The sequence below is a fragment of the Solea solea genome, chromosome 6, assembly GCF_958295425.1.
Source record: "Solea solea chromosome 6, fSolSol10.1, whole genome shotgun sequence".
NCBI lineage: Eukaryota > Metazoa > Chordata > Actinopteri > Pleuronectiformes > Soleidae > Solea > Solea solea.
The window spans coordinates 21,507,549-21,530,687 of NC_081139.1; the positions used below are offsets into that span (position 1 = coordinate 21,507,549).

General features: G+C 40.6%; 1 protein-coding gene across 2 annotated transcripts; it reads left to right on the forward strand.

The window, feature by feature from the left end:
- Positions 1-113: 113 nt before the first annotated feature.
- Positions 114-22,872, forward strand: esyt1b (extended synaptotagmin-like protein 1b). 2 transcript variants are annotated; one of them, XM_058632027.1, is made up of 53 exons: positions 114-278; positions 377-797; positions 3,536-3,577; positions 5,396-5,530; positions 5,637-5,710; positions 5,805-5,877; positions 5,961-6,050; positions 6,231-6,286; positions 6,502-6,622; positions 6,717-6,893; positions 7,154-7,236; positions 7,410-7,458; positions 7,545-7,634; positions 7,744-7,839; positions 8,329-8,397; positions 8,480-8,566; positions 8,679-8,828; positions 9,354-9,461; positions 9,563-9,739; positions 10,193-10,278; positions 10,368-10,416; positions 10,618-10,707; positions 10,806-10,901; positions 10,998-11,069; positions 11,178-11,264; positions 11,375-11,521; positions 11,860-11,954; positions 12,065-12,233; positions 12,320-12,496; positions 12,598-12,680; positions 13,923-13,971; positions 14,064-14,159; positions 14,348-14,443; positions 14,668-14,739; positions 15,200-15,286; positions 15,371-15,517; positions 15,604-15,743; positions 16,672-16,798; positions 16,880-16,974; positions 17,088-17,223; positions 17,452-17,628; positions 17,721-17,803; positions 18,116-18,164; positions 18,251-18,340; positions 18,498-18,593; positions 18,685-18,756; positions 18,853-18,939; positions 19,026-19,172; positions 19,257-19,393; positions 20,287-20,418; positions 20,503-20,605; positions 20,894-20,943; positions 22,111-22,872. In XM_058632027.1, exons 2-53 carry the CDS (start codon positions 420-422, stop codon positions 22,136-22,138), a joined length of 5,502 nt encoding a protein of 1,833 aa, XP_058488010.1. In that variant the 5' UTR covers positions 114-278; positions 377-419; the 3' UTR covers positions 22,139-22,872. The 2 variants fall into 2 exon arrangements, with proteins under 2 accessions (XP_058488010.1, XP_058488011.1); XM_058632028.1 differs by having other exon boundaries at positions 377-764.
- The last annotated feature ends 267 nt before the right edge of the window (positions 22,873-23,139 follow it).

Genomic DNA, 23,139 nt, shown 5'->3' on the forward strand with positions numbered 1-23,139 from the left:
TTGAAAACAAATATCGCTAATTGAATAGGATTCTTCCCGCAGCAGCAGTAGAGTCAAAGATTTTTTTTATTTTTTTGTTGTAGTGGGCGTGTTTTCATCCAGATAACGGGACAGAGGGGCAGAGTCTGCGTCGGACCAATCCGTCTGGACTCGTGCTAAAAGCTCCTCCGAACTCGGCGCTGAAACAAGCTTAAATAAACAGAATTTAGGAAGAAAATGCAACGCGAGCGACCAGTAAACAAATTTAGCTAAAGTGAAGCGGCGCCTCTGTTCCAGCGGTACGTAATTGGCGTAAGAAATGTAACTATAGAGAAACTGCTAAGTCAGTTTAACACGCGTTTTAAAAAAAATAACATTCTGTGATTTTTTTTATCAGTTACCTGGTGTTGGTTTCATCTGACGTACCAGAAAACACCACAATGCAAAGCGAAAAACCGGAGTCGAGTGATCCCAAGGACACCAGCACCGCCGAGTGTCCGAGCTCTGGCGACGCGGAGAAGAAAGCTGTGGCCGCAGTTGACACGCAGCAGCAGGTTTCTAAACCTAAGGGCATCAGTGCTGTCGCGGTGCTGTGGACGTTTGGGAAATGTCTGGGCGCCCTGCTGCCCGTCTACCTGGCCGGTTATTACCGGGTCAGCACGAGCCTGCTGGTGTGCGGGATGATGGTCTACACGGGATGGAAACACGCCCGAGAAGCCAAGGAGGCGCGACTCAAGTCAGCCTTCCAGCTCCTGGACAACGAGCAGGAGTACACCTCCTCGAAGGTATCCAAAATCAAGCGAGACCTTCCTGCGTGGGTAAGACACGAGCACACAGTCACACCACTGACGCCAGAGAGTGTGACCTGTGGTTATAGTCATGGGGTGATATGAGAATGTCATATCGCTGCTCAAAAATAATTGCGATCCACGATATTATTGCAATATTCTAAAAAAAAATATACAATGCCCATATCACAGCCTTGGGTATGTACCGATACAGATATCACTTCAATAAAGTTGTTTTTACATCACTTGCACTGATGCACTGAGATGATAGGAAACTATCTTGATCAAAATAATTGTGATATTATTGCGATAATTTTACAAGCTCTTGAAATGGCTTTAAAACAGATTAGGGATGGCTTGATGCCATTTTTTCTTCTTCGGTACTGATATCAACATCACATCCTTGACTGACACTGATATTGGTCCGATGCAGGACATACAGAAATAAACAGCTGGCATTTTTACAGACTGCGATAATCAGAGCATTTATTTGAAAATGTTCTGCTTCTAATATTCGATCCACGGATTTTGGCAATTTTCGCATCAATTCCGATTCACGGCATCATATCGTCCTGCCCCTAAAAACACTGACATCACTTACCCTTACGTTTCTGTAAGAATAGAATAGAATAGCCTTTATTGTCGTTATTTTGTGGACAACGAAATTTGGGTGCCACTCCCTTGGTCAGTCAGTCAGTCATCATCTACCGCTTTATCCTCTGCCAGAGGGTCGCGGGGGGTGCTGTGCCAATCTCAGCTACATCGGGCGACCACTCCCTTGGTGCAAAATACAAATATATAAATAACAATTTTAAAAGAGAAATAAAAATATTAACAATAAAATAAGAATAAGAAATGTTGTTTACATTTTTCCAGAACTATGACTATCTATACATTTACGTGAGATAACAAAATATAGCAGCAGATAACAAAATATAGCAGCAAGATAACAAAATATAGCAGCAGAGAGAAGTGATTGTCCTGTTTTTGTGTAAACAAAGTAAACAAAGTGACTGAAGCATCAGAACAAAGTGACTGAAGCATCAGAAGTTTAAGTTTATGGATGCTGAGGGAGCAGAAAACTGTGAGATAATATAAAGTAATGACACAAATATAGTAACAAATATGACTTACGGTACCAAGAACGTTAGAAAATTTTGTAATGTACATGTTATATGTGTTGTATGTATATGTGTTTGTTGTGAAAACACAACTTGTAGTGTTTTGGGGGAGGAGAATCAACCACAATGGCTGAATGCAGCCTCCATGTGATGCGGCACTTCAAAATAACTCACAAGCACTCTACTTTTGTAAGCTTTTGTGGAGTATAAACAATTTCCCCATTCAAAATTCGCCACAATTAACTTATTATGAGTGCTTTCTATTGAGACGTGCATTAAAACTATATGTATAGTCCCTTCGTTCCCTACCCACCATGCAGTAACCTCATATACATACATGAATCTCACAGTCTACCCTGAAATTATAGCATCCTTACAGGCTCATGTAGGGTTAGATTAAGAGGTGGTTTCCAGTAAAGCCAGCCCTTTGCTGCTATTTTTAGCTGCCATTGATTCACATGTAATTCTCCTGGGTCTACAAAGAAAAGGTTAAGGAAATGGGTTTTTTCTTAATTCTTCTTTCTTAAATCAATTCCCTACAGACATTAAGATTTAGGCATGGCTGTTTTTTGTTTGTGTCATGTCGTTTATGGAGATGTAACTCCTCATTCATACTTGCATGCAGTCAGGTCAGCTTTGGTTCCCTTTCTGTTACAGGTAGAATTTTGTTCGCCCACAATTTCCTCAGTTGCTGTGTGTGAGTGTGTTTGCACTTCAAATGTTCACTTAAACAGCTTCGCCCAAACCTTTGCATTATCTGTGCCAGTGGTCAGTCAAGAATAGTGGAAAATACACCGTTATGTATTTATTTTGGAATAATTTAACAATATTTGTATCATTTTAAAGGAATCTATGAACTATTTCTGATTACAAAATGAAAATGATTATGTGATATAAATATAAGCCCCCAGCTGTGTGACACTGACCCCCCCATTTGAGAACAACTGCTCTGTTTTATTGTAACTAAAGGGACATTTTTATTAAAACAAAATGTGCCAGTCACCAATCACGATGGCACATGCACCTTACATGGAAACCTGTGGTTTGGTTTTGACTCAGACTATCTGGCCACACCCAAATTTGGTTCCTGTGGATGGGTGATGGGGTAAATGGTTGCATAAGCAGACAGCGTACATGCATGTTTATTAAAGTGTTTTGGTGTTGCCATATTGCTCTCCAGTCTGAACAACACATAACGTGTGTTGTAGATTTTAGATAATACGGTATAAATGGAATATGACAGGACCTAAAAAAATGGTATTTCAAACGCTTGTTGCAAAATGAACCTTACATATGACATTGCAAAGTAGCTGCATCATAAAAAATGTTTTTTTTCTTGTTGGAATATTTGCTCAATTCTAATACTTGATGTAAAAACATCACTGAATAAATCAACAGATGACTTTTCCAGACATGCATCAGCTGCAGCTGAATCATAGCCTCGTGCTGTTTTGAGTATTAAAATTGCACACATAAAGTACTCTAATCTTATCTTATTTTATTCTATTCTCTATTTTTAACAGTGCTGTGTATGGATGCTGGAGCTGTTAATTTCCCCGAGGGAACCTCCCAAAGGGATTAATAAAGTCGTCTGTCTGTCTGTCTGTCTGTCTGTCTGTCTAATTGTCTTTTTTTTCTTTCTTTTAGGTCAACTTTCCAGATGTTGAGAAGGTCGAGTGGCTGAATAAGGTAAAATATCAGTAGTTTTCTTTATCTTTTTTTCACCATGAGTTAACACAAAGACATTGTTTATTCCTCTGTTATTAAGCCCACGGCCAACACACGCGTCTCAACCATTCAATGGCCCAGCTGTTGTGCTGACTGACATGAGGTAGTGTATGTTAGGTTAATAGCTTCTGGTAGCTGAAAGATAATAGCACTGCTGCTGTTGCTTCCACGTTCCTGAGAAAGCTCCACCCCCCATTAGTAAAGCCATTCTGTCTGTACTGCAGTGAGAAGGCTCAGCGCCAGGCAGCCCTTCTCAACATTTCCATTTCATTACAGGCTTGCTCACAGGAAAGGGGAGGAGCTGCCCAGTCCCCCCCAAACTAAATAAAACTACAGCCATTGTTCCCCACTCCAACTTTTGCTCAGAGCCCAGAGAGAGAGAGGAGGAGACGCTGATGCAGATATGAAACGTTTCATGCTAGCAGAATCACAAGATCAGAGACAAAGCAGAGGTTTGAGACTCCTCACTGGAGGGGAGGTCAGCAGATTCCGCCTGTTGCTCAGGCTTCATCCTCCGCAGGAGCAGGCGGATGATGACTCACTCTCTGCGTATGCCAGGCAGAAACCAACTCTGTTTTTTTTCTTTCCATGGTCACACAAGCATGCAACCAAACACTGCTTCTGCTTTGTTCCCCCCCCCCCTGCAGGAATAAAGCAGGTTTATGTAACGACAAGAACATTCTGTCAAAAGTGTAGAGCGTCGCATTGATTGCGGTGTTTGCAAAGGACCCAAATAAGAAGAAGAACAGCTGAAGTGGCTCAACTGGCTACAGCTGTCACTGTCATTCCTCTGTTGTTGCTGATGGAAGCCAAGGCATCTCACAGACAGTTTTGTTACAATGCAATGCACGGGACTTAACTTACAAAGTGTACTGAAACACACAGTATGGAGGTTCTGCTGCAAGGGGTCAAAACAAAACACCTTGTTTGATGAGATTGTGCAGCAGTGTGGAATCATGGGAATTGTTGTTTTGTTTGGTTCCTCTGTGCATTTGTGTTTCTGTGGCGAAATGCGCTGCAATAGACAATGATCAATCATGACAAATTAGTAACAAAGTCAAATTTAAATGAAAAAACAACCACACTGGCTAACTAGTAGAATATGGTAGTAGCAACTCCTCCCTCATTGTGACGTTTCATAAGGGGTTTGCCCTGGAAGTTGTAGCAGAGGCGAGTACAGTGAATGACATAATTAAAAGTTACCTTGAATAGAAATACAGATTTAAATTGATTTATTTGAATTGAAGAGTGGTCTAAATGTTTGGCTAATGTAAGTTCACTACTCAACATAACATATCACATCAGTCTCGTGGTTTTTAGTTATTTTGATGCATGGTGTTGTGCATATTACCATATATCTATACGGCAGTAGGCTCCGAGGATTGTTTTCTTTTACTTTTTTGCTTTGTTTTACTGTGTTTCCATCGAGTGGAAAAGTTTGGTTTGGTACAGTATGGTACGTATATTTGTTTCCATTCCCATTAGTAATAGTACCTAAATAACCAGTTCCATACCTTTAAATCTTTTGGCACCCTTCCCTTGGGATACAGCAGTAAAATATTACAGCTGGGCGACAGAAAAACTGCCACTCGAAGCTTGATGTCTTGTTGAGACAAACATCCCTAAACTGAGCAGACAAAAAAAGAGCTGGATGTCCTCCTTTGTTGTCTGTTGTCGTATTCGATATTGTCGATGCACAATGTCACGTTACCATTCCAAGTTACCAAACCACAGCGTAATCAAAGCAGCTTGTAACCCTGTGCTCTGTGGCCTGGGCAGGTGCTGCACCAGGTGTGGCCCTTTGTTGGCCAATACCTCGAGAAGTTGCTGGTGGAAACCATCGCTCCGTCTATCCGAGGCTCAAGCGCCCACCTCCAGACTCTCAGCTTCACAAAAGTGGACATGGGTACCAAGGTACCAATATTGATATCTGAACGATACCGTGCCACAGCCACAGTAACGTGCTGCCATGCTGTTTACTGTACACTGTGCAAGCTAATGTGCTCTCTGTTTGCTGCAGCCTATGAAGGTTGTAGGGATCAAGGCACACACAGAGAATGACAAGGGACAGGTCCTGCTCGATCTGTACATCAGGTAAAGCTTCATGCGTTCGTGAGCTGCCGTCCCTCTTGTAATGCAGCATGCAGAGGACGTTATTGTGTGACACTTTGGTTTCTTTCCTCCTCAGCTATGTTGGAAATGTCGAGATCAATGTGGAGGTGAAGAGATACTTCTGCAAAGCTGGAGTCAAAGGAATACAGGTGTGTGGTCAGGCCTTTCATGTTCTTCCATTGCATTGGTATTTTTCGGCGGGCAAACGTCTTCTCTGTCTGTTTGTTCTTAGCTACACGGGATGATGAGGGTGATTCTGGAGCCCCTGATTGGTGATGTGCCCATAGTGGGTGCAGTCACCATGTTTTTCATCCAGAGGCCTGTAAGTCCATCTAAACTCACCGCCATTTCTACATGTCTTGTTGTGCCCTTTAACCCCAGACTCTCACTTTCACTGTGGTGCACTTCAGTCAGTCTTGTCTTGTTTTCCTGCTATTGATTTCCCATCTATCTTTATCGATTTGCTGCATAAAGTACATTCTGCCATCTAATCACTTTGCAGAAACTAGACATCAACTGGACTGGACTGACTAATTTGTTGGACATCCCTGGGCTGAAGTGAGTCATGCTGGAAACACGCTCCTTGGTCTGTAAACCAAATATCATTAAGCAAATAACCCCAAACAAGGACAGAAAGGAAACAGAGGCAATGGATGATGAAATGAGGGAGGCAATAATGAGGACAACAACAAACAACACATTTGAAAACTATTGGGACTATATAATACTACTGCTGTATGTTTTCCCTAAGATTACTTTCATCCTTGTTTCAGCGTCATGTCCGACAGTATGATTATGGACGCCATTGCCTCCTTCTTGGTTTTGCCTAACCGCCTGGTCATCCCCCTGGTTCCTGGCCTGCATGTGGCCCATCTCCGCAGTCCTTTGCCAAGGGTAAATCCTGAATATGCACATGAGAGCTTTATTTCAACTTTCATATTTCAAACACTAATACCTAACACCCTACACACTTGTTGTCTCTCTTCAGGGTGTAGTACGCATCCACCTGCTGGAGGCACAGAATCTTGTTGCAAAGGACAGCTATGTGAAAGGGGTCATGGCTGGCTTGTCTGACCCCTATGTCATTCTGAGGGTCGGCCCTCAGAGCTTTACCTCCAAACACGTTGATAACACAGACTCTCCCAAGTGGGGGGAGATATATGAGGTAAAGAGAGTGCAGGGATTGATTGAAAGGGTGAAATGTGTGTCACCGTTAGTCGATCAAGTCTTCCAGCCTGTTTTTTTTGCAGTTGCTGAAAAATTCTTTGTTTTTCATGGATATCATGCCTCATCTCACCTGTTCTATAGCCGAGGGATCGGGGGAACTAAGAATGTTCATTTCCTGTACATTCATGAGGCCACAACCGACTACCACACAAACCGCTTTGTCAGTCTTTATGTCCTTATATGTGTCCAATACATCAGGTTATAGTCCATGAAGTGCCTGGTCAAGAGTTGGAGGTGGAGGTATATGACAAAGACCCAGACCAGGATGATTTCCTGGGCAGGTACATATTCATACTTCATGTCTCCCATGTGTCTACAGTGAATCTCACATTGTCACCTTTCATCTGCCACATTACATCGTCAATGTGAATAAATTCACTTGTGCTCAGTCTACACTATGATCGTTTTTTGGTTTAGTAATTCTGCCTTTCGTTCCTCCTCTCTCCTCTTGTAGAACCAAGCTGGATTTGGGCATTGTGAGGAAATCCATAGTTGTGGACGATGTAGGTGAAACTTATGTCTCACTCACAATAAATCAGCAGTTTAATCACATTTTAGACATATGGTTTATAAATGTATGTCTTCCTAGTGGTTCAACTTGAAGGAGACTCAGTCAGGACAGGTTCATTTCCGACTGGAGTGGTTGTCCTTGCTGCCAAGCAGTGACCGACTGGAGCAGGTTTGACTTACTCATTTCCACTATACATACATTTCTCTCAGGTGATTACTCTAACTCTACATTTGTGTCAAATAATGACACAAACAATCACTTTTCAATCCGTGCCCAGGTCTTGAAGAGGAACGAGAGTGTGAAAAGTAAGACTTCGGATCCAGCCTCGTCTGCCATCTTGGTTGTATATCTGGACAAGGCTGAGGCACTTCCTGTGAGTTAAATATCTCTACCCTCTGTGCTGTGTTCGTGCTCTGCTCAGTGCCGCTTCCTGCCTGTGGTTGTTGAAGTTGAAGCCGAGCTGTAACTGCCATCTGTCAGACATTCCACATTGTTGCTGCCTTGTCCTATAAACTCTGTTCACTGCAGAGTGGATGAGTGTGTCTAACTTTATCTCTGACTCTTGGGCACACATTTCTGACTGTGCTAACTCCAGCTGTAATATCACACTCAAAGGGGAACAAGTACTGACTGAATATTTGAGAGGAAAATGAGTGTTTGTGGTTTCTCATGCAGACTTATACTTCCTGATTATGCCACACAGCAACCGCTCTCCTCCCCCCCTTATTTTTGCTGTTGCTATGGCAGCCTTTTAAACATTGTTATTCGCATCAACCACATGTTGTAAGAAGGACGGATACGTTTGTTTTGCACTTTAATAACAGTAAAAGTCATCGTTCATTGTATATTGTGCTTCTTTCAGATGAAGAAAAATAAAGAGCCCAATCCAATGGTGCAGTTATCTGTGGAGGATGTCACTAGAGAGAGCAAGGTACATCTACTGAGAATAATATAATAGCTTTTATTCATTTTTTAAAAATAACTTCACACTTACTGTCTATCCTTGCCGACAGACTTGTTACACAACAGTTAATCCTGAGTGGGAGGAAGCTTTTACCTTCTTCATTCACGATCCACTCAAACAGGACATAGATATCCAGGTAAGTGCTCACAAGCTCATTAGCTAATCTGCAATAAGCTGTTGCGTGACAGTCTGACAGACAACGTTGCTGTCGTCTTATTTTGGCTTCCTTTTATTTTGTATTTGAACAGGTGAAGGACGCTGACCGCGTGCAGAGCTTGGGCAGCCTGACTATCCCCCTGTCCCGTTTGCTGTCCACGTCCAATCTTTCTCTGGACCAGTGGTTCCAGTTGGACAATGCTGGAGATGCCAGTCGCATCTACGTCAATGCTGTTCTCAGGGTAAATCACACATGCGGCCCATTCTTAAATCTTGCAGTGCATCACACTACAATTAGCCCAGTGTATAATTTAATTAATGATATCATCACAAAGGTAACACTTTACAGTTCAGTAATAGCATGGCAATCATATGGTAATTTGGGGGTAGTATTATGTATTATGGCAATACCATTTTGTGTCTAATGTAATTCGCAGGTAACAGCTTGCAAATGAATATGACTAAGGCAGCATATAACTAAATATAACATCATACTACACATATACGTAAATATAGTATGTCCCACTAGGGCTGGGAGATCTAATGCAGCTACTTATGTTCTGGACACAGCTTTGGTAGTTTCTGTATAGTGTTTATCACACTATTACATTGCTCTTTTTCAGCTATTACTTGGATATTGCATTGAAAATGATCTTTGTCATCCATAATATTGCCTTCTTTTACCAAACCATTACCATGTTATTACTGAACTGTAATATAAAACATCACCATGTCTAATATTAAATTCTCGTCCCACTTTTCTACAGGTTCTGTGGTTAGATGAGGAACGCATTCCGGCTGACGTGTCATCTCACTTGTCAGCGTCCAAACAGCTGCCCCAGCAGACCTCGCCTCATCCTAGCTTTGCCACGGAGGTAACAGAGAATAGTGCTGTTATGCAGTATTTGTATTCCTAAGGGTCTGGGCCTGTTACATATACATATGTTCGAGAAATTGATTTTTTTTTTCTTTTCAGGGACTGCTCAGAATTCACCTGTTGGGAGGCCAGAATCTTGTTCCAAAGGATAACCTGATGGGAGGAATGGTGAAAGGCAAGAGTGACCCTTATGTCAAGCTCAACATTGGGGGCGAAACATTCACAAGCAATGTCATCAAGAGCAATCTGAACCCCACATGGAATGAGATGTATGAGGTAAATACTCACAGAAAGCTATTGAAATAGCTCAGTTCAGTGTGTTGGCATCTAATGAGTGAGACTGCACATTGGAACAAATAGAGGACTCCTCCACTCACTCATCCACCAGTCAGGGAACAACGGATGTCATTCTTCTTAGTAAGCACACATGAGCAAGATGGCGGCCTTTATAAAACAAGGCCATTGTCCAGAGAGTATTTTAAGTCTATGAAAATAGACTTAAAATACTTAGACTTATATTATACACTTACACAAATATACATAAAGGTAATATAGTCAATTCTTTGCTAATTAATCCTCCTAAATGTTACACACGAGAGCTTAAACTTTATGATGACTACTGTGACATTTCAAAACAGTGGTTGAAGTTTCAGTGTTTTTTTAAATATCTTTTGCACTTGATTTGAAAGAATCTTTTGAAAGGTGTGACACTCTGTGTTCACTCTGCAGGTGATTCTAACCCAACTGCCGGGCCAGGATCTGTTTGTAGAGGTGTTTGACAGAGACATGGATGTGAAGGATGACTTCATGGGACGGTAGCTATGTTTATAGCTGTATTTGTCATGTGCTTAATACAGTAGGATTTGGGAAGATACGGTCTAAACTCACATTTCTTGACATATAGGCTGAAGATTAGTCTGAAAGACATCATCGAGTCTCAGTACACTGATCAGGTGAGCGACCACAGACACACACCTTTTCAGGATTAAGTGTGGTAAGGGGAAAAGCAGTATAACAAGTGAACATTACACCAAAAAGTAAAAAGTTTGGTATGAAACATTTGTAATTTAAGGAAAAATAAGTGAATCTTTAACACAGCCTCCAAAAATGTTTACAGTTTCTCTTGTTTGAAGTTCATTCTCTTTTTTCCTCAGTGGTATTCACTGAATGATGTAAAGTCTGGTCGAATTCACCTGATTCTGGAATGGGTTCCAACAGCCTCAGATCCAGACAGATTGGACCAGGTCACTACTTTCAGATTGCATTAAGGATTTGTAGATGCCTTGTTCTAAGCTTAATGTATACAGTGTACATCATATCCATACCTCCCCTGTGTCTTTAGGTTCTTCAGTTTTATTCCAGACAGTCCTACCAGAACAAAGTGGTTCCCTCAGCAGGCTTATTGTTTGTGTACATCGAGCAAGCAGACGGATTACCAGTGAGTCCATTTTACACTGCTTTACAGGATAAAGCAAATGGTTTTGGTTATTTTTGTCTGTCACAGAACATAATTATCTCTGTTGTCTCTCTGCAGGTGAAGAAGAGTGGAAAAGATCCAAAAGTGGGAGCAGAGATCACTCTCGGACAAATGTCTCGCAAAACTACAGTAAGTACTTTATTTGTTGTTTTTTATGCAAATAATACTGTGTTTAAAGGAACTAGTCATAGCCATTATTTTACTATTCCAAAACTGACACTTACATGTGTTCTAAAGGTGTGTGACCGCACCACATCACCTCGGTGGAATGAGGCTTTCTGCTACCCGGTTCAAGACCCCAGAGAAGATATTCTTGTCATTAAGGTAGTGTGGCGTCGGTGCCTAATCAAACTCACTTTGAATGCAGTGTAATCTTGGATGAACTCATACTCCCACCCTCCACCATGTGTTCACTATCAGTTGTGTTTCTCAAGTTCTCCCACAGCTGGTCCCTGCCCATTGGTTCCCTGGTGGTTCCGATCAGAGAGCTGCTGTCTGAACCAGAGATGGTCCTGGACCAGTGGTTCAGTCTGGATGGAGCCTCACCAGAGAGTCAGGTTCTTTTGAGAGCTGATCTTAAGGTAGGAGAAGCCAAGTCTTGTCATTTTCTCTCTATGTTTCTCTCAAAATATTTAGTTTTTTTTTTTTTTCTTTCAGTGTTTCTTTCCGTGTAATTTAATATCTTAATTATCCTCCTGTCTGTATTTATTTTACTCCATGTATCTACGTATGTATAATATCTATTTCTGTTTCTGTCCTATCTCTACGTCTCAATCTCTGTATCTCATTCTTAAGTTGTCCCTTGTCTTTCCTTTTGCTTAAGAGCCAGATCTTTAATCTAGTATTTTAATATCAGGACTGTTACAAAGCTGGTTCACTAAGTGAAATAATAATCATATTAATATCTGTTCAACTGCAGATGCTGATTCCAAGCAAATGTCCTGGTGCCAAGGTAACGTCAGTATCAGAACCGTCCCCTGCTCAGCGAAAACCAGAGACAGACACCATACTGAGGTAAGAAACGTCTGTCTTTACCATTCATCTATCCATTCATCGTTTAGTCTTTGAATAATGTATCCATTTTTTCTTTAATTTCTCCTCATTGCAACTGATTATGTTTTAAGGTCAAGTTCAGTAGACGCTGCTCCTGTGGAGACCATTGTCTCTGCGGTGACTTCACATGAAGACGTTGACGTGAAAGAACCCGATGCGACTGAAGAGAAGGTGGAAGATTCACTAAAAGCACTACGACAACCTCTTCATACTTCTCCACACCTAAGCTTTGCCTCAGAGGTAACACTGTCAACAGTGTCTAAATTATTATTTTATTATTATTATTTTTTTTTTAAAGTTAAAAGTTGAATAATCTTTCTTTGTAGGGGGTGCTGAGAATCATCCTGATGGAGGCTCAGAGCCTGGTTGCCAAAGATAATAAGATGGGTGGTATGGTGAAGGGCAAGAGTGACCCCTATGCAAAGATCAGTGTTGGAGACTTCATGTTTAAGAGTAAGGTGATCGATGAGAATCTCAACCCAGTCTGGAATGAAATGTATGAGGTGTGTAGATGCAACAGAACAGTTTGACTTCCCTTAAGCACTTTTCCACATAGACATCATGACAGAAAATAACCAGTTGCAACTGCTCTTTATTTCCACAGGCAGTGCTAAGGCCTGTGCCAGGACTGGAGGTGCAAGTAGAAGTATATGATAAAGACATGGACGCAGATGATTTCCTTGGCAGGTGAGAGCAAAGGTGTAACAAAAACAGACAAAGGCAATCAGAGATGGCAGACTTCACCCCATTCACACAACAAGCCTCTGTCGGCCTCTGTTGGTCATATTGGCAAGTGCAAGTGCGGAAACACAAACAGACAGACACACAGAGCCACTAAAAACAATACACTCCATGGGGTGAAGTAAAAAGGCATAAACTGTGTGAAGCAGGAGGACATTATGTAAAACCACAAACAGAAGAATAACTTAAAACACAAGGAGAACTCAGCCAGGATGAAACAAAACTGAACACGTACCAGAACAAACTGGAACAAACAGAACGGACCAGCGAACTCTTGAACTCTCTCAACGCTGAACTTTAATACATAAACCTCAGTGTAATAATGTATATATGTATACATATACGCTGTATATTCGGCCACACATGTAAACTGTTCCACTGCACTCTTCCTCTATGTCCTATAGTTGTATCCCTCAATGTTGCCGCTCTCTGCCCTTGCATTGATAAATAAAGTTTCCAGAATCTGAAAGACACAGGGAGCACAGAGGCTAAATACACGAGGGCTAATCAAACACAGGCGAGACTAATAAGGCACAGGCGAAACATGAGGCAAACACTCAGGAGGAAAGAAAGAAAGAACTCAAAACCCAAGGTTTAAGGAAACAAAAAGTGCCTAGGGAGACACAGGGTTCATGACAAAAGGTTTCCAGCTGTCCATAAATTACTAGTGTATTAGTGTATGATGAGCTGTATTTTTTTTTATTATCTAAATAATATCTAAACGTTTTGCATAACTTAAAAAAAGACTTAGAAAAACAAATTTCAGTCACTTAATGAAAGGCCCTAGTAAAATCCCTGCCTGCTTAAGTTGATTGATTTTCTCCGTGGACTTTGATGTGGCCGAGGGACTTCAATTTTGAGCAGGAAAAGGCAAAATCTAAGAAGGCAGCAAACACACTACTAAGATATATCGCAGCATGTTTATATTTTATCAGGTGTTAAGTGGTTAAAATTTGAATTTACTCTTGTCATCTGATCAGAGAGAGCATGTGTCTGGCTTTTCAGGAGGGTCCACGGAAATGGTGGCACATGCAACATTGCTGTCAACACACACACACCACAGTGGTTTCTAGAAACACATTTTGACAACAAAGTCAAATAGAGATTGAGAGCTTCTTTTTTACTGGTAAGGCTGCTTTTCACAGATTGTTATTCTGAGGTGTGTATTCTGTTTTTCATTTCAAACAGGTTGAAAGTCAGTGTCGCAGACATCATCTCTTCTCAGCTCACTGACCAGGTGAGTGTTCAGTGATGACTGTCTGTAAACATATGTTTCCCTGGTGTAATCACAGTTTGCCATTATCCAGTAATTGTGCATTTGTGTTTCAGTGGTACACGCTGAATGATGTCAAGTCTGGACGTGTTCGTCTGATCATGGAGTGGGTGCCAACAGTGTCCTGTGATGACGAGGACACCTTGTGGAACGTCAGTGAAAGTTTTTTATGTTGTCTTCCCTTCGTCATGCACATGCAGTATTTACAATATTGATCATTTGTGAAAGCTATTCATGTCCCATCTGTACAATTCCAAATGAAATCACCTGCTTAGTTAATTCACTTTACACATCACTGCTGAGTCACTGTAATGATTTTCTATGTTGTTCTCTGCTGCAGGCAATGCAGCTACAGTCTCGTCGGTCTTACAAGAACAAGGCTTCTCCCTCTGTGGGCCTGCTCTTTGTTTATCTGGACAGAGCACACTCATTGCCTGTGAGTCCCTTGCAATTTTGTGCACTTAAAGTCACTAGAGTAAGTGCAGTGTGTCTGACTAAAAGAGACGACTGCCATTAAGTGGAAAATCAATACTTCATGTGAAGGTTCAGAAGAAGTAGTAACAAATTGCTTGCTCGCTGAGCCGTAATCACTGTCGATTTTATGATGTGACATTTTGCTTTAATTGCAGAGAAACTGTTTTTTTTCTTTTTCCTGTTCAGTACAAGAAAAGTGGAAAGGAACCCAAGGCTGGGGTTGAGCTAGTGTTTCGAAACACTGTTTACAAAACAAAGGTATGGTGCTGACAATGAAGTGAGGTGAGGTCATTGTAGAGCTGCAAGGAGTCATTTTGTTCGCTATTATCCTATTTTTTTATCCCTTTTTTTTAATTTGCTTGTCATTTAGTCCAGTACCACCTGAGAAATATTGAGCTCTGGAAGTAACGCTATGATCAACAAGGTTGAAATACAGTGTTGTAAATAGGCCAAGCAAAGTCAGCTATGGACTTTTCACAGGAGGCAGATTTATTCTCAGTAAGTTAATTTGCTCTCTCATCCTCCTCTTCCTCACATATACTTGCTATATACTGTAAGTGAGATGCACACTGGTATCGTGAAACAACTTAAAACAGACAACGGCTATCTCAGTTAAAGATGTGAGGATGAAAAATGAATACATTCAAATGTAATTAATATATGTATTTGTTTCAACATTCTACCATTAGCTGCATTTTCCTTTTGTTCCTGCTTGAAGGTGTGTGAGCGCTCCAGATCTCCTCAGTGGGATGAGTCTTTCTACTTTTTGGTCGATTACGCTCAGAAGGACATGCTGATCATGAAGGTAAATATATGACTATACACTGTCTAAAACCTGCTGTGAAACATAACTCAATCTTTGTTATAAATGTGCCCTGAACTTTGGTAGTTAACAAGCGCATGGGACGAGGTAATCGGATCTCTGGTCATTCCTGTCAGTGACCTGCTCTCCAAGCCACAGCTGGTTCTGGACCAGTGGATACATCTAGATGGAGCTTTACCTGAAAGTGAGATCCTGCTGAGGGCTGAACTTAAGGTATGAGAAAATATAAACACAAGGGATTGAAATCATTGTCTCTGATTCACAAAATAATCCACCGGTAACTTATTGTTGATACATAGATCCTTAGCTCAAGGATGACGGAAGCTCCACAGCCTTCTGAGACTAGTTCATACAAGGAAGAGATGTTCACCAGAACTGACGAGGCATTCAAAGCAGCGAGGAAGGAGGAGGAAAAAATGTCAGAGCTGCCAACACATGAGTAAGTGTTCATTTGATTGTTGATTGTGGAAGGAAGAAGAGATGAAAACTGACGTAGCTACGAATGAGTGTAGCAATGGGAAGGTGTGGTATCTCTTTAAAGTGTAACTTTGGAAGCCTGGTCCTTTTTTTCTCTACGGAACTCCCCCTCCTCAGTGTCGAAAAAACTCACGCTGATGCTTCCCCTCTCCTGGCCACGTGCATTTGTGCGTTTCCTTTTCCTCGCTTTCTCCGACAACAGGGAAATAAAATAACACAATGGCTGCCTTGCTTTTAGAGCCAGTACCTGGCAGTAAGGCATGTGTGTGGCACCGTCAAGCAATTTGTATTGAATTTGTATTTTCAATATTCTTCATTATTGTATTTGTACCCAAGATTTTGTGGGACTGCCTTATTCTTCTGAGGAATCCAGGTCGGCAGCCGTGATCTTTCAAGGCTGGTTTTCTGCTAAAAGACGGTACAGGGAGTGGGGATAGCCCCCACTCACCCCACGACAAGTCATTTAACCATCACCATGACTCCAAAGCTGTTAAATTAGGAAAGTCCAGTGTGTAAGAATTATTCACATTAAATGGTGAGACTGCAGTGTGTCAGAAAAGGATGTCAGTCTTCTTCATTTGTGTTGTAAGATTCAGCTTCATAACATGAAAGGCGTACTGTTGAAACATGGCGCTACAAGATTTCAAGCCTCTGTAAAGCTCTAAATGACATATAAAAGAAAAGAAAATGAAACAAATTTGTTCTGAAGCAATTACACACTTATACAAACATACCCATGGGTACTACGTTCAATTTCTGCCAACAAACTCTTCTAAACATTACACATGGACCTCAATGAATATGCACAAGATAAAGCCTTTTGAGATGACAACAGCAGTCTGGCTGTGTTGTTTTCTTACAGCTGTGTGTGTGTGTGTGTGTGTGTTCAGCTCTGTTGCAGTATCCCATCAGTCTGAAGCAGCAGAGTCTCACCCTGCAGCAGCTGCTGAATGGACTGCTCCTGCTGAACCTGCTGCAATTCACATTGCACCTGAAACATTCCCGTCTGCTCCTGCTGTGAGTTGCATCCCATAATAACCAGTTGTTATCAGGCTTTGACTTTTTTCACCTCCATAACCTTTATATCATTTTGCCCAGTTGGTGAAAGAAGCAGCCGATGCAGAGGAGCCTCCCTCACACTCACACACAGCAATTAGTGGAGACTTTAAACCACAGCCGAAACAAACAGAGGGGTGAGCTCCACATTACAGATGATTTTCTCTTATAATTATGTTATCATTGGTGTGTAATTAGCTGACATTGTTTAATACATTTCTGCAATGTGTTTCTATGTGCACAAATGTAGCTTTGGTCTAGATAACCTTGCTCAAACTACAGTGACTAGTCTTCCTGCTGAAACCCTGGAACCAGCGGAGCTCAAAGAAATCTCTGCCGAAGTTCTTCCACCATACACTGCGCCCCCACAGGACTTTGGTGATGAGGTGAGTTGATAATGTTATGCTATTAGCTGAGTAGAACTCAAGCTTATACTGGATTTATTTCCCATTGTCATCCTAATCCCTGTTTCAGTGGAACAATTTAATAATATACACTTTTGTGTCATCATAGCTGCACATCTTATAACAGACTACACTAAAAAAAGCTGTAGGTGCTGTGTGCTCTCAAGACTTCCTGTATGTTTTAAATCACTTACAATGTTCATCCTGCAGGGGGTGCTGAGGATTCACCTGCTGGAGGCCCAAAACCTGGTGGCAAAGGACAACCTGATGGGAGGCATGGTGAAGGGCAAGAGTGACCCATATGTCAAAATCTACATAGGTGGGGTCACATTTAAGAGTCATGTTATCAAGGAGAATCTCAACCCAACATGGAATGAAATGTATGAGGTATGGAGTAGTCTCAGATAAAGTGCTGCACATTTCCCCTTTTTTTGCCTTGAATGTACATTATTTTTTACATTTTTTAATGTCCTTAACAGACAGTGTTGAGTAGCAACAGCATTCAGGAGATCAAGTTTGAAGCTTTCGATAAGGATATAGATTCTGATGACTTCCTGGGCAGGTGTGTGTCACGTGTGCTTCTCAATTTTGGCTACACAGTAATGTGTACTTGTACTTGTAATAAAAAAGAAAAGGAAGGCCTTTGATTTGCATGATAGGAGTTCCAACACTTATCACTGAAAATAATTTCACTAAAATGTCCTCTGTTCTTTGTAAACCTAGTTCACAAAAGTCAAAAGATTGGACACTCGCTTGTTTAATTTGTATTTATTATTTGTTTAATTTAACCCAAGTATTCATTGTTAATGATGTAATTTTAAATCTTTACTGTATCAGCAAATCCCCCTTTAAATATCTGTTTTCACATCCACAGGTTCACTATTAAGCTAAATGAGGTCATCAGAATGCAGTACACAGATCAGGTTAGTCAATAATTCATAATCATATCGTTGCACCATACGATTCCTTTGGTAAAGGGCGTTTCCTTGCTTGTGTGTGTCTGTTGCAGTGGTACACACTGAAGGACGTGAAGTCTGGTCGGATTCACTTGGTAGTGGAATGGGTTCCGACTGTGTCGAATTCAGTCAGACTTGAAGAGGTTGGTCCTTATAAATTTCCCTCTGTTTATTCTTGTGTACATATAAAGTTTATCCATAAAAAAGGTTGAACCTGTCAAGTGACATTCCGCACGTAGGGCATCATTTCCACATTGCAGCATTACTGCCAGGCTTAACCGTCTGTGCTCCCTGTCACAGGTGCTGCAGCTCCAGTCTCTCCAGTCTTATCAAAACAAAGCGGTGGCTTTTGCTGCTCTGCTGTTTGTTCATATCGAGAGAGCACATGCATTGCCTGTAAGTCACCTGCACTTTATCCAGATATTGTGCAAAAAGACGTTCCTCACGTTATACATCCTGAATCTCCCACATCTCTCTGTCCTATCAGTTGAAGAAGAGTGGGAAGGAACCCAAAGCAGGAGCTGAGCTTGTTCTGGGTGAAACTACACATAAAACTAAAGTGAGAGTCATCTATGAACAGCTTTCTATACACAGTCCAAGGAGGTAGTTGAAAAATTAAATACTCTTATCTTGTCTTTACCTCATCTCTTTAAAGCTGTGTGACCGCAGTACCAGTCCAGAGTGGAATGAGTCGTTCTACTTCCTGGTCCGTGACCCTAAACACCAAATGCTTGTAGTGAAGGTAACATTTTGTTTATCGATTTGACGACAATGAATCTGCTGCTCTATGCTGCATCACATTTTCATTATCCCTCTCCTGCACTGCAGTTGTCAAGCGGCTGGGATCAGCCAATGGGATCGCTCGTGGTTCCTGTGAAGAACCTTCTTACAGAGCCACAACTGGTCCTGGATCAGTGGTTCCATCTGGACGGAGCCTCGTCACAGAGTCAGATCCTTCTGAGGGCTGAACTTAAGGTGAGAACGCAAACGCATCTGCACAAACAAGTGTTACAAATATTCTGTAATTTTGTGAACAAAAAAATGTTTTGTTTTCAATAGATTCTGGAATCAAAGATGGTGGACATGATCAGCGCAGGGACTCTGCCCTGTGCTGCATCTGGCTTTGGACAGGTGAAGTTGTCTCTGTCATACGCCTCTCAGGAGAGAAAGCTCATTGTTGTCGTCCATGCTTGCAGGTGTGTTTCTTCAAATAGTTTGCTACAACACTTTGGTCCCCCGTACACCTGGCATTAAAATGTGTTTTCTGTGATTGGACTGCAAGACTGATTGTTATCTGATCTGCCAAATCACTCCGGGAGGTGGTTGGAGACGCATTGTGACCATATTAAACCCAAGTGTAAAGTGTCTGATGCGTCTCTTCTCCACCCACTCCAAGCACAGCTAATGTGAAAGCAGTTTCCCGCTTGTGGAATACGGCTTCTTCCCCTGCTTAGAAAAGGATAGAACTGTGTGACTTCATGTCTTCTAACATTGTTGTTGTGGATGTGGCACTGTAGTCTGCTGCTGACAATCTTTGCAGAAGAGGGGGCGATGACCGTGATCAGATAGCAATTGGATCTTGATGTATGCTCACTCTAATGATATACAATAGATCCATGGTTCTCAAACTGTGGTACATGTACCACCGGTAGTTCGCAAGCTTCTTCTGGTGGTACTTGAAGCTGAAGAGTGCATAGAAAATGAAACTAATAACATAAAATAATGGTAATTTACAGTAAATAATAACAAATTGGTCACCGTATCTCTTGCTCCATCTTAATCTAATATCACTATACCAGTGTATGAAGTATATGTGAGGAAGAGGAGGATGATGAAAGAGCAGATTTTTTTATAGGGAATAACTTTCTGCATTATTTTCTCAGGTGGTACTTAGCATAAAAAGTGTGAGAACCACTGCAATAGATAATATAGTAAACATATAAGGCCAGGCTCAGGAATAGGTTTATCGTTGCAAACAGTAGTTGCACTGAATGTATAAACATATATAACATCCTGCTGTACTTGGAATATTTAAATGTACCCACTGAATATTTTATTAATTAAGTATACTTTATTTTTTTATAAACAGAGGTCTTGCATCTCAAGGTAAAGATGGTGTAGACAGCTATGTCTCCCTCATGCTGCTGCCTGACAAAAGCAAAGCCACTAAGAGGAAGACAGGTGTGAAGAAGAGAGACCTTCAACCAGAATACAACGAGAGGTAATCAACTAACTGACTTAGTGGCTTTGTGGTCCTTGTTAGTTTCAGTATTGACATCTTACCACCTTTGGCTTTTTCTTTAAGGTTTGAGTATGATCTGCCTTGGGAGGAGGTGAGATTCAGGCGCCTCAGTGTATCAGTGAAAAACAACTCGGCCTCATTCAGGAGCCGTGATGTCATTGGACAGGTCAGTGTGAGACCAAACAACTGCCAGTCTTGGAATGAAGTAATACATGATCCCACACAGCTGTTGATTCAGTGGAGTGACTCACGTATTGTCCAAATAAAGTGCATTAACTCAAACACAGATTTAAATTCACATGTGTCCATGTTGAGCAGTGTGCTTGAATTATCTTAAGTCGTTCACATTGATTGCATTCACAGTATTGGAGTTTTAACTTTCACTCTCAGGCACAGTAGTGCAAATGAATACACACCCACTAATACATGTTACCGTGTCATTCCTGTTGTTTAGGTGCAGATTGAGTTGGCCCAAGTTGACCTGACTTCTGTTGTCACAGACTGGTGAGTGGAGCGGAATAAACTTCCTTCAGACTTCATTTCAATTTAGCATCGATTAAGTATATTCAGTAAGTGTAGCACATCTTTAGCACTTGTTCCCCAGCTGACAAAGAATCAAAAGGTGTATCTGAGTCTATTAAAGCAGTGTTTCCCAACCCTGGTCCTCTTGAACACTGCCCTGCTCAAACACACCTGATTCAATCATAACAAATGGGTCGTTATCAGGGTTTCACAGAGCTTGATGATGAACTGACCATTTGATTCAGGTGAGTTGGAGCAAGGACACATGTAAAACATGCAGGACAGTGGGTCGAGAAAGACTAAGACTACAAAAGCCATATGATGTTTATTTTAAATTGAATATACATGTATACAAATATACTTATGGGTGGTATATTCAATGTCTGCCAATAAACCCTCCTAAATGTTTCACTATTGACTGATAATTTTAACCATACTAAGTTGCTGGAACGGTGCACAAAATTCACGGTTCAGTTCATATCATGGTTTTGGGGTCACAGTTTTTGGTTCGGTTTGTCCTTTTTTACACCACCATACATCAGCATTAGATAAAAACTTAACTAACTTAACTTTAAAGGGGACATATTATACCCTATTTCCCCCATTAAAATAGTTCCCTGGTGTCCTAATGAACATGTCAGTGACATGCCTTGGTCAAAATACCATAAGGATGAAGCATCATAGCAGTTCAATAACCCTGCTAAACCAGCCCCTTTCAGAACGCTCGGTTTTCGTGCATGGTCCCTTTAACTTTTATCAGATATTGTAACAATCTTAAATCAAAGTGATGTGAGATTTTTTAACAACAAGAGGGTAGAGAGTGCTTAATTTAAATGTATTTGGTAGCAATGTTAACAATTGTTTTTCTTCTAAGAAATAACAAAGCCGTTGGTCTATTCATAGCCAAAGATTTAAAATCGAATCAAACTGAAAACCATGACCCAAAACAGCAATACAAACAAAATACAAATGAATTATGAATGTCTCAAAACACTATATATATATATATATATATATATATATATATATATATATATATATAAAACACTATATATATATATACAGTGTTTAGAGACATTCAGAATTCATTTCAATTTTCACTCAACTGTTTTGTACACTGATTATCATGGATGGAATTATCTTTTCCAGGTTCACTCTGAAAGACGAGGCCGAGTAGTTGCTCTGCTTGCTGGTGATGATGATGATGATGTCATCACCCACCTCCTCACACTGATGCCTTCTCCTATTCACGTCTGCATACAGTGCCTCTGTGGTAGCCCCACCTGCATCCACCCAGCTCTTTGTGTATGAACATATTATATAAAAGTGGATTGCACATTATTTTCACACACTTCAGTACTCCCACCAAAGATACAGTAAGTAGGCAGAAGTAGCTGAGCTGACAAGGAAAGATACAGTTCATGTTTGTATTCACTGAAGGTTAATTTACTTTATGAAGAAATAATATTTTGAAGATTGAGTGGAGCAAATGAAGCCTGAAGGATTTTTTATTTTTTGCTCTTTTACTCTGTTATTGCTGAAAGAATGTTAGATGTAAGAGTGTTGAGTTAGGATTTTTTAGACTACAGTGATGAATTATCATGACTGCTAATGCCATTTCAGTATTTAATGTCTGTTGTATGACTGGCTTACATTATTGAGATATATATATATATATATATATATATATATATATATATATATATATACACATATATATATACGTCACAGTGCTTTGCTACATTTGTGTTTGCAATCGCTTTTGAAAATAATTTTATAAGATGTTCGCCTTCACAAGACACATGTTTGTTGCACTTATACGACACCGTTGTTTTTTGAGTTTATGTATATTTGCAAAGATGATGCATCAGATGGTGAGAGATGAAAATAAAACTCATTATGCACAGCTCACACCTTGTTTTTGTCCATAATTTTTTGGGGCTTAAACTTAGTATTTCTTCTTTCCATAAATTGTTTGGCACCACCTGTTGTTTTGTGATACATGCTGGATGCTTTTTATTTAGATATTGTTTTGTAGTGCACATGAACAGCAACTAAGACTTGATATAATTAGTTTAAAGTTATTTTTTTGACAAAACAAAAAAACAGCAAAATTCATAATAATAATAAATAAATCTACCACACTGTTCAAAGAACAGTGTGAAAAGGATGAATGGG

What these genes read in the sequence shown, in the direction of transcription:
- esyt1b (XM_058632027.1), top strand. Translation starts at nt 420, where the DNA reads ATGCAAAGCGAAAAACCGGAGTCGAGTGATCCCAAGGACACCAGCACC. An exon ending in AGCGAGACCTTCCTGCGTGG is followed by an intron (nt 798 to 3,535) that starts GTAAGACACGAG and finishes TCTTTCTTTTAG; the next exon opens with GTCAACTTTCCAGATGTTGA. An exon ending in TGCTGAGGGCTGAACTTAAG is followed by an intron (nt 15,518 to 15,603) that starts GTATGAGAAAAT and finishes GTTGATACATAG; the next exon opens with ATCCTTAGCTCAAGGATGAC.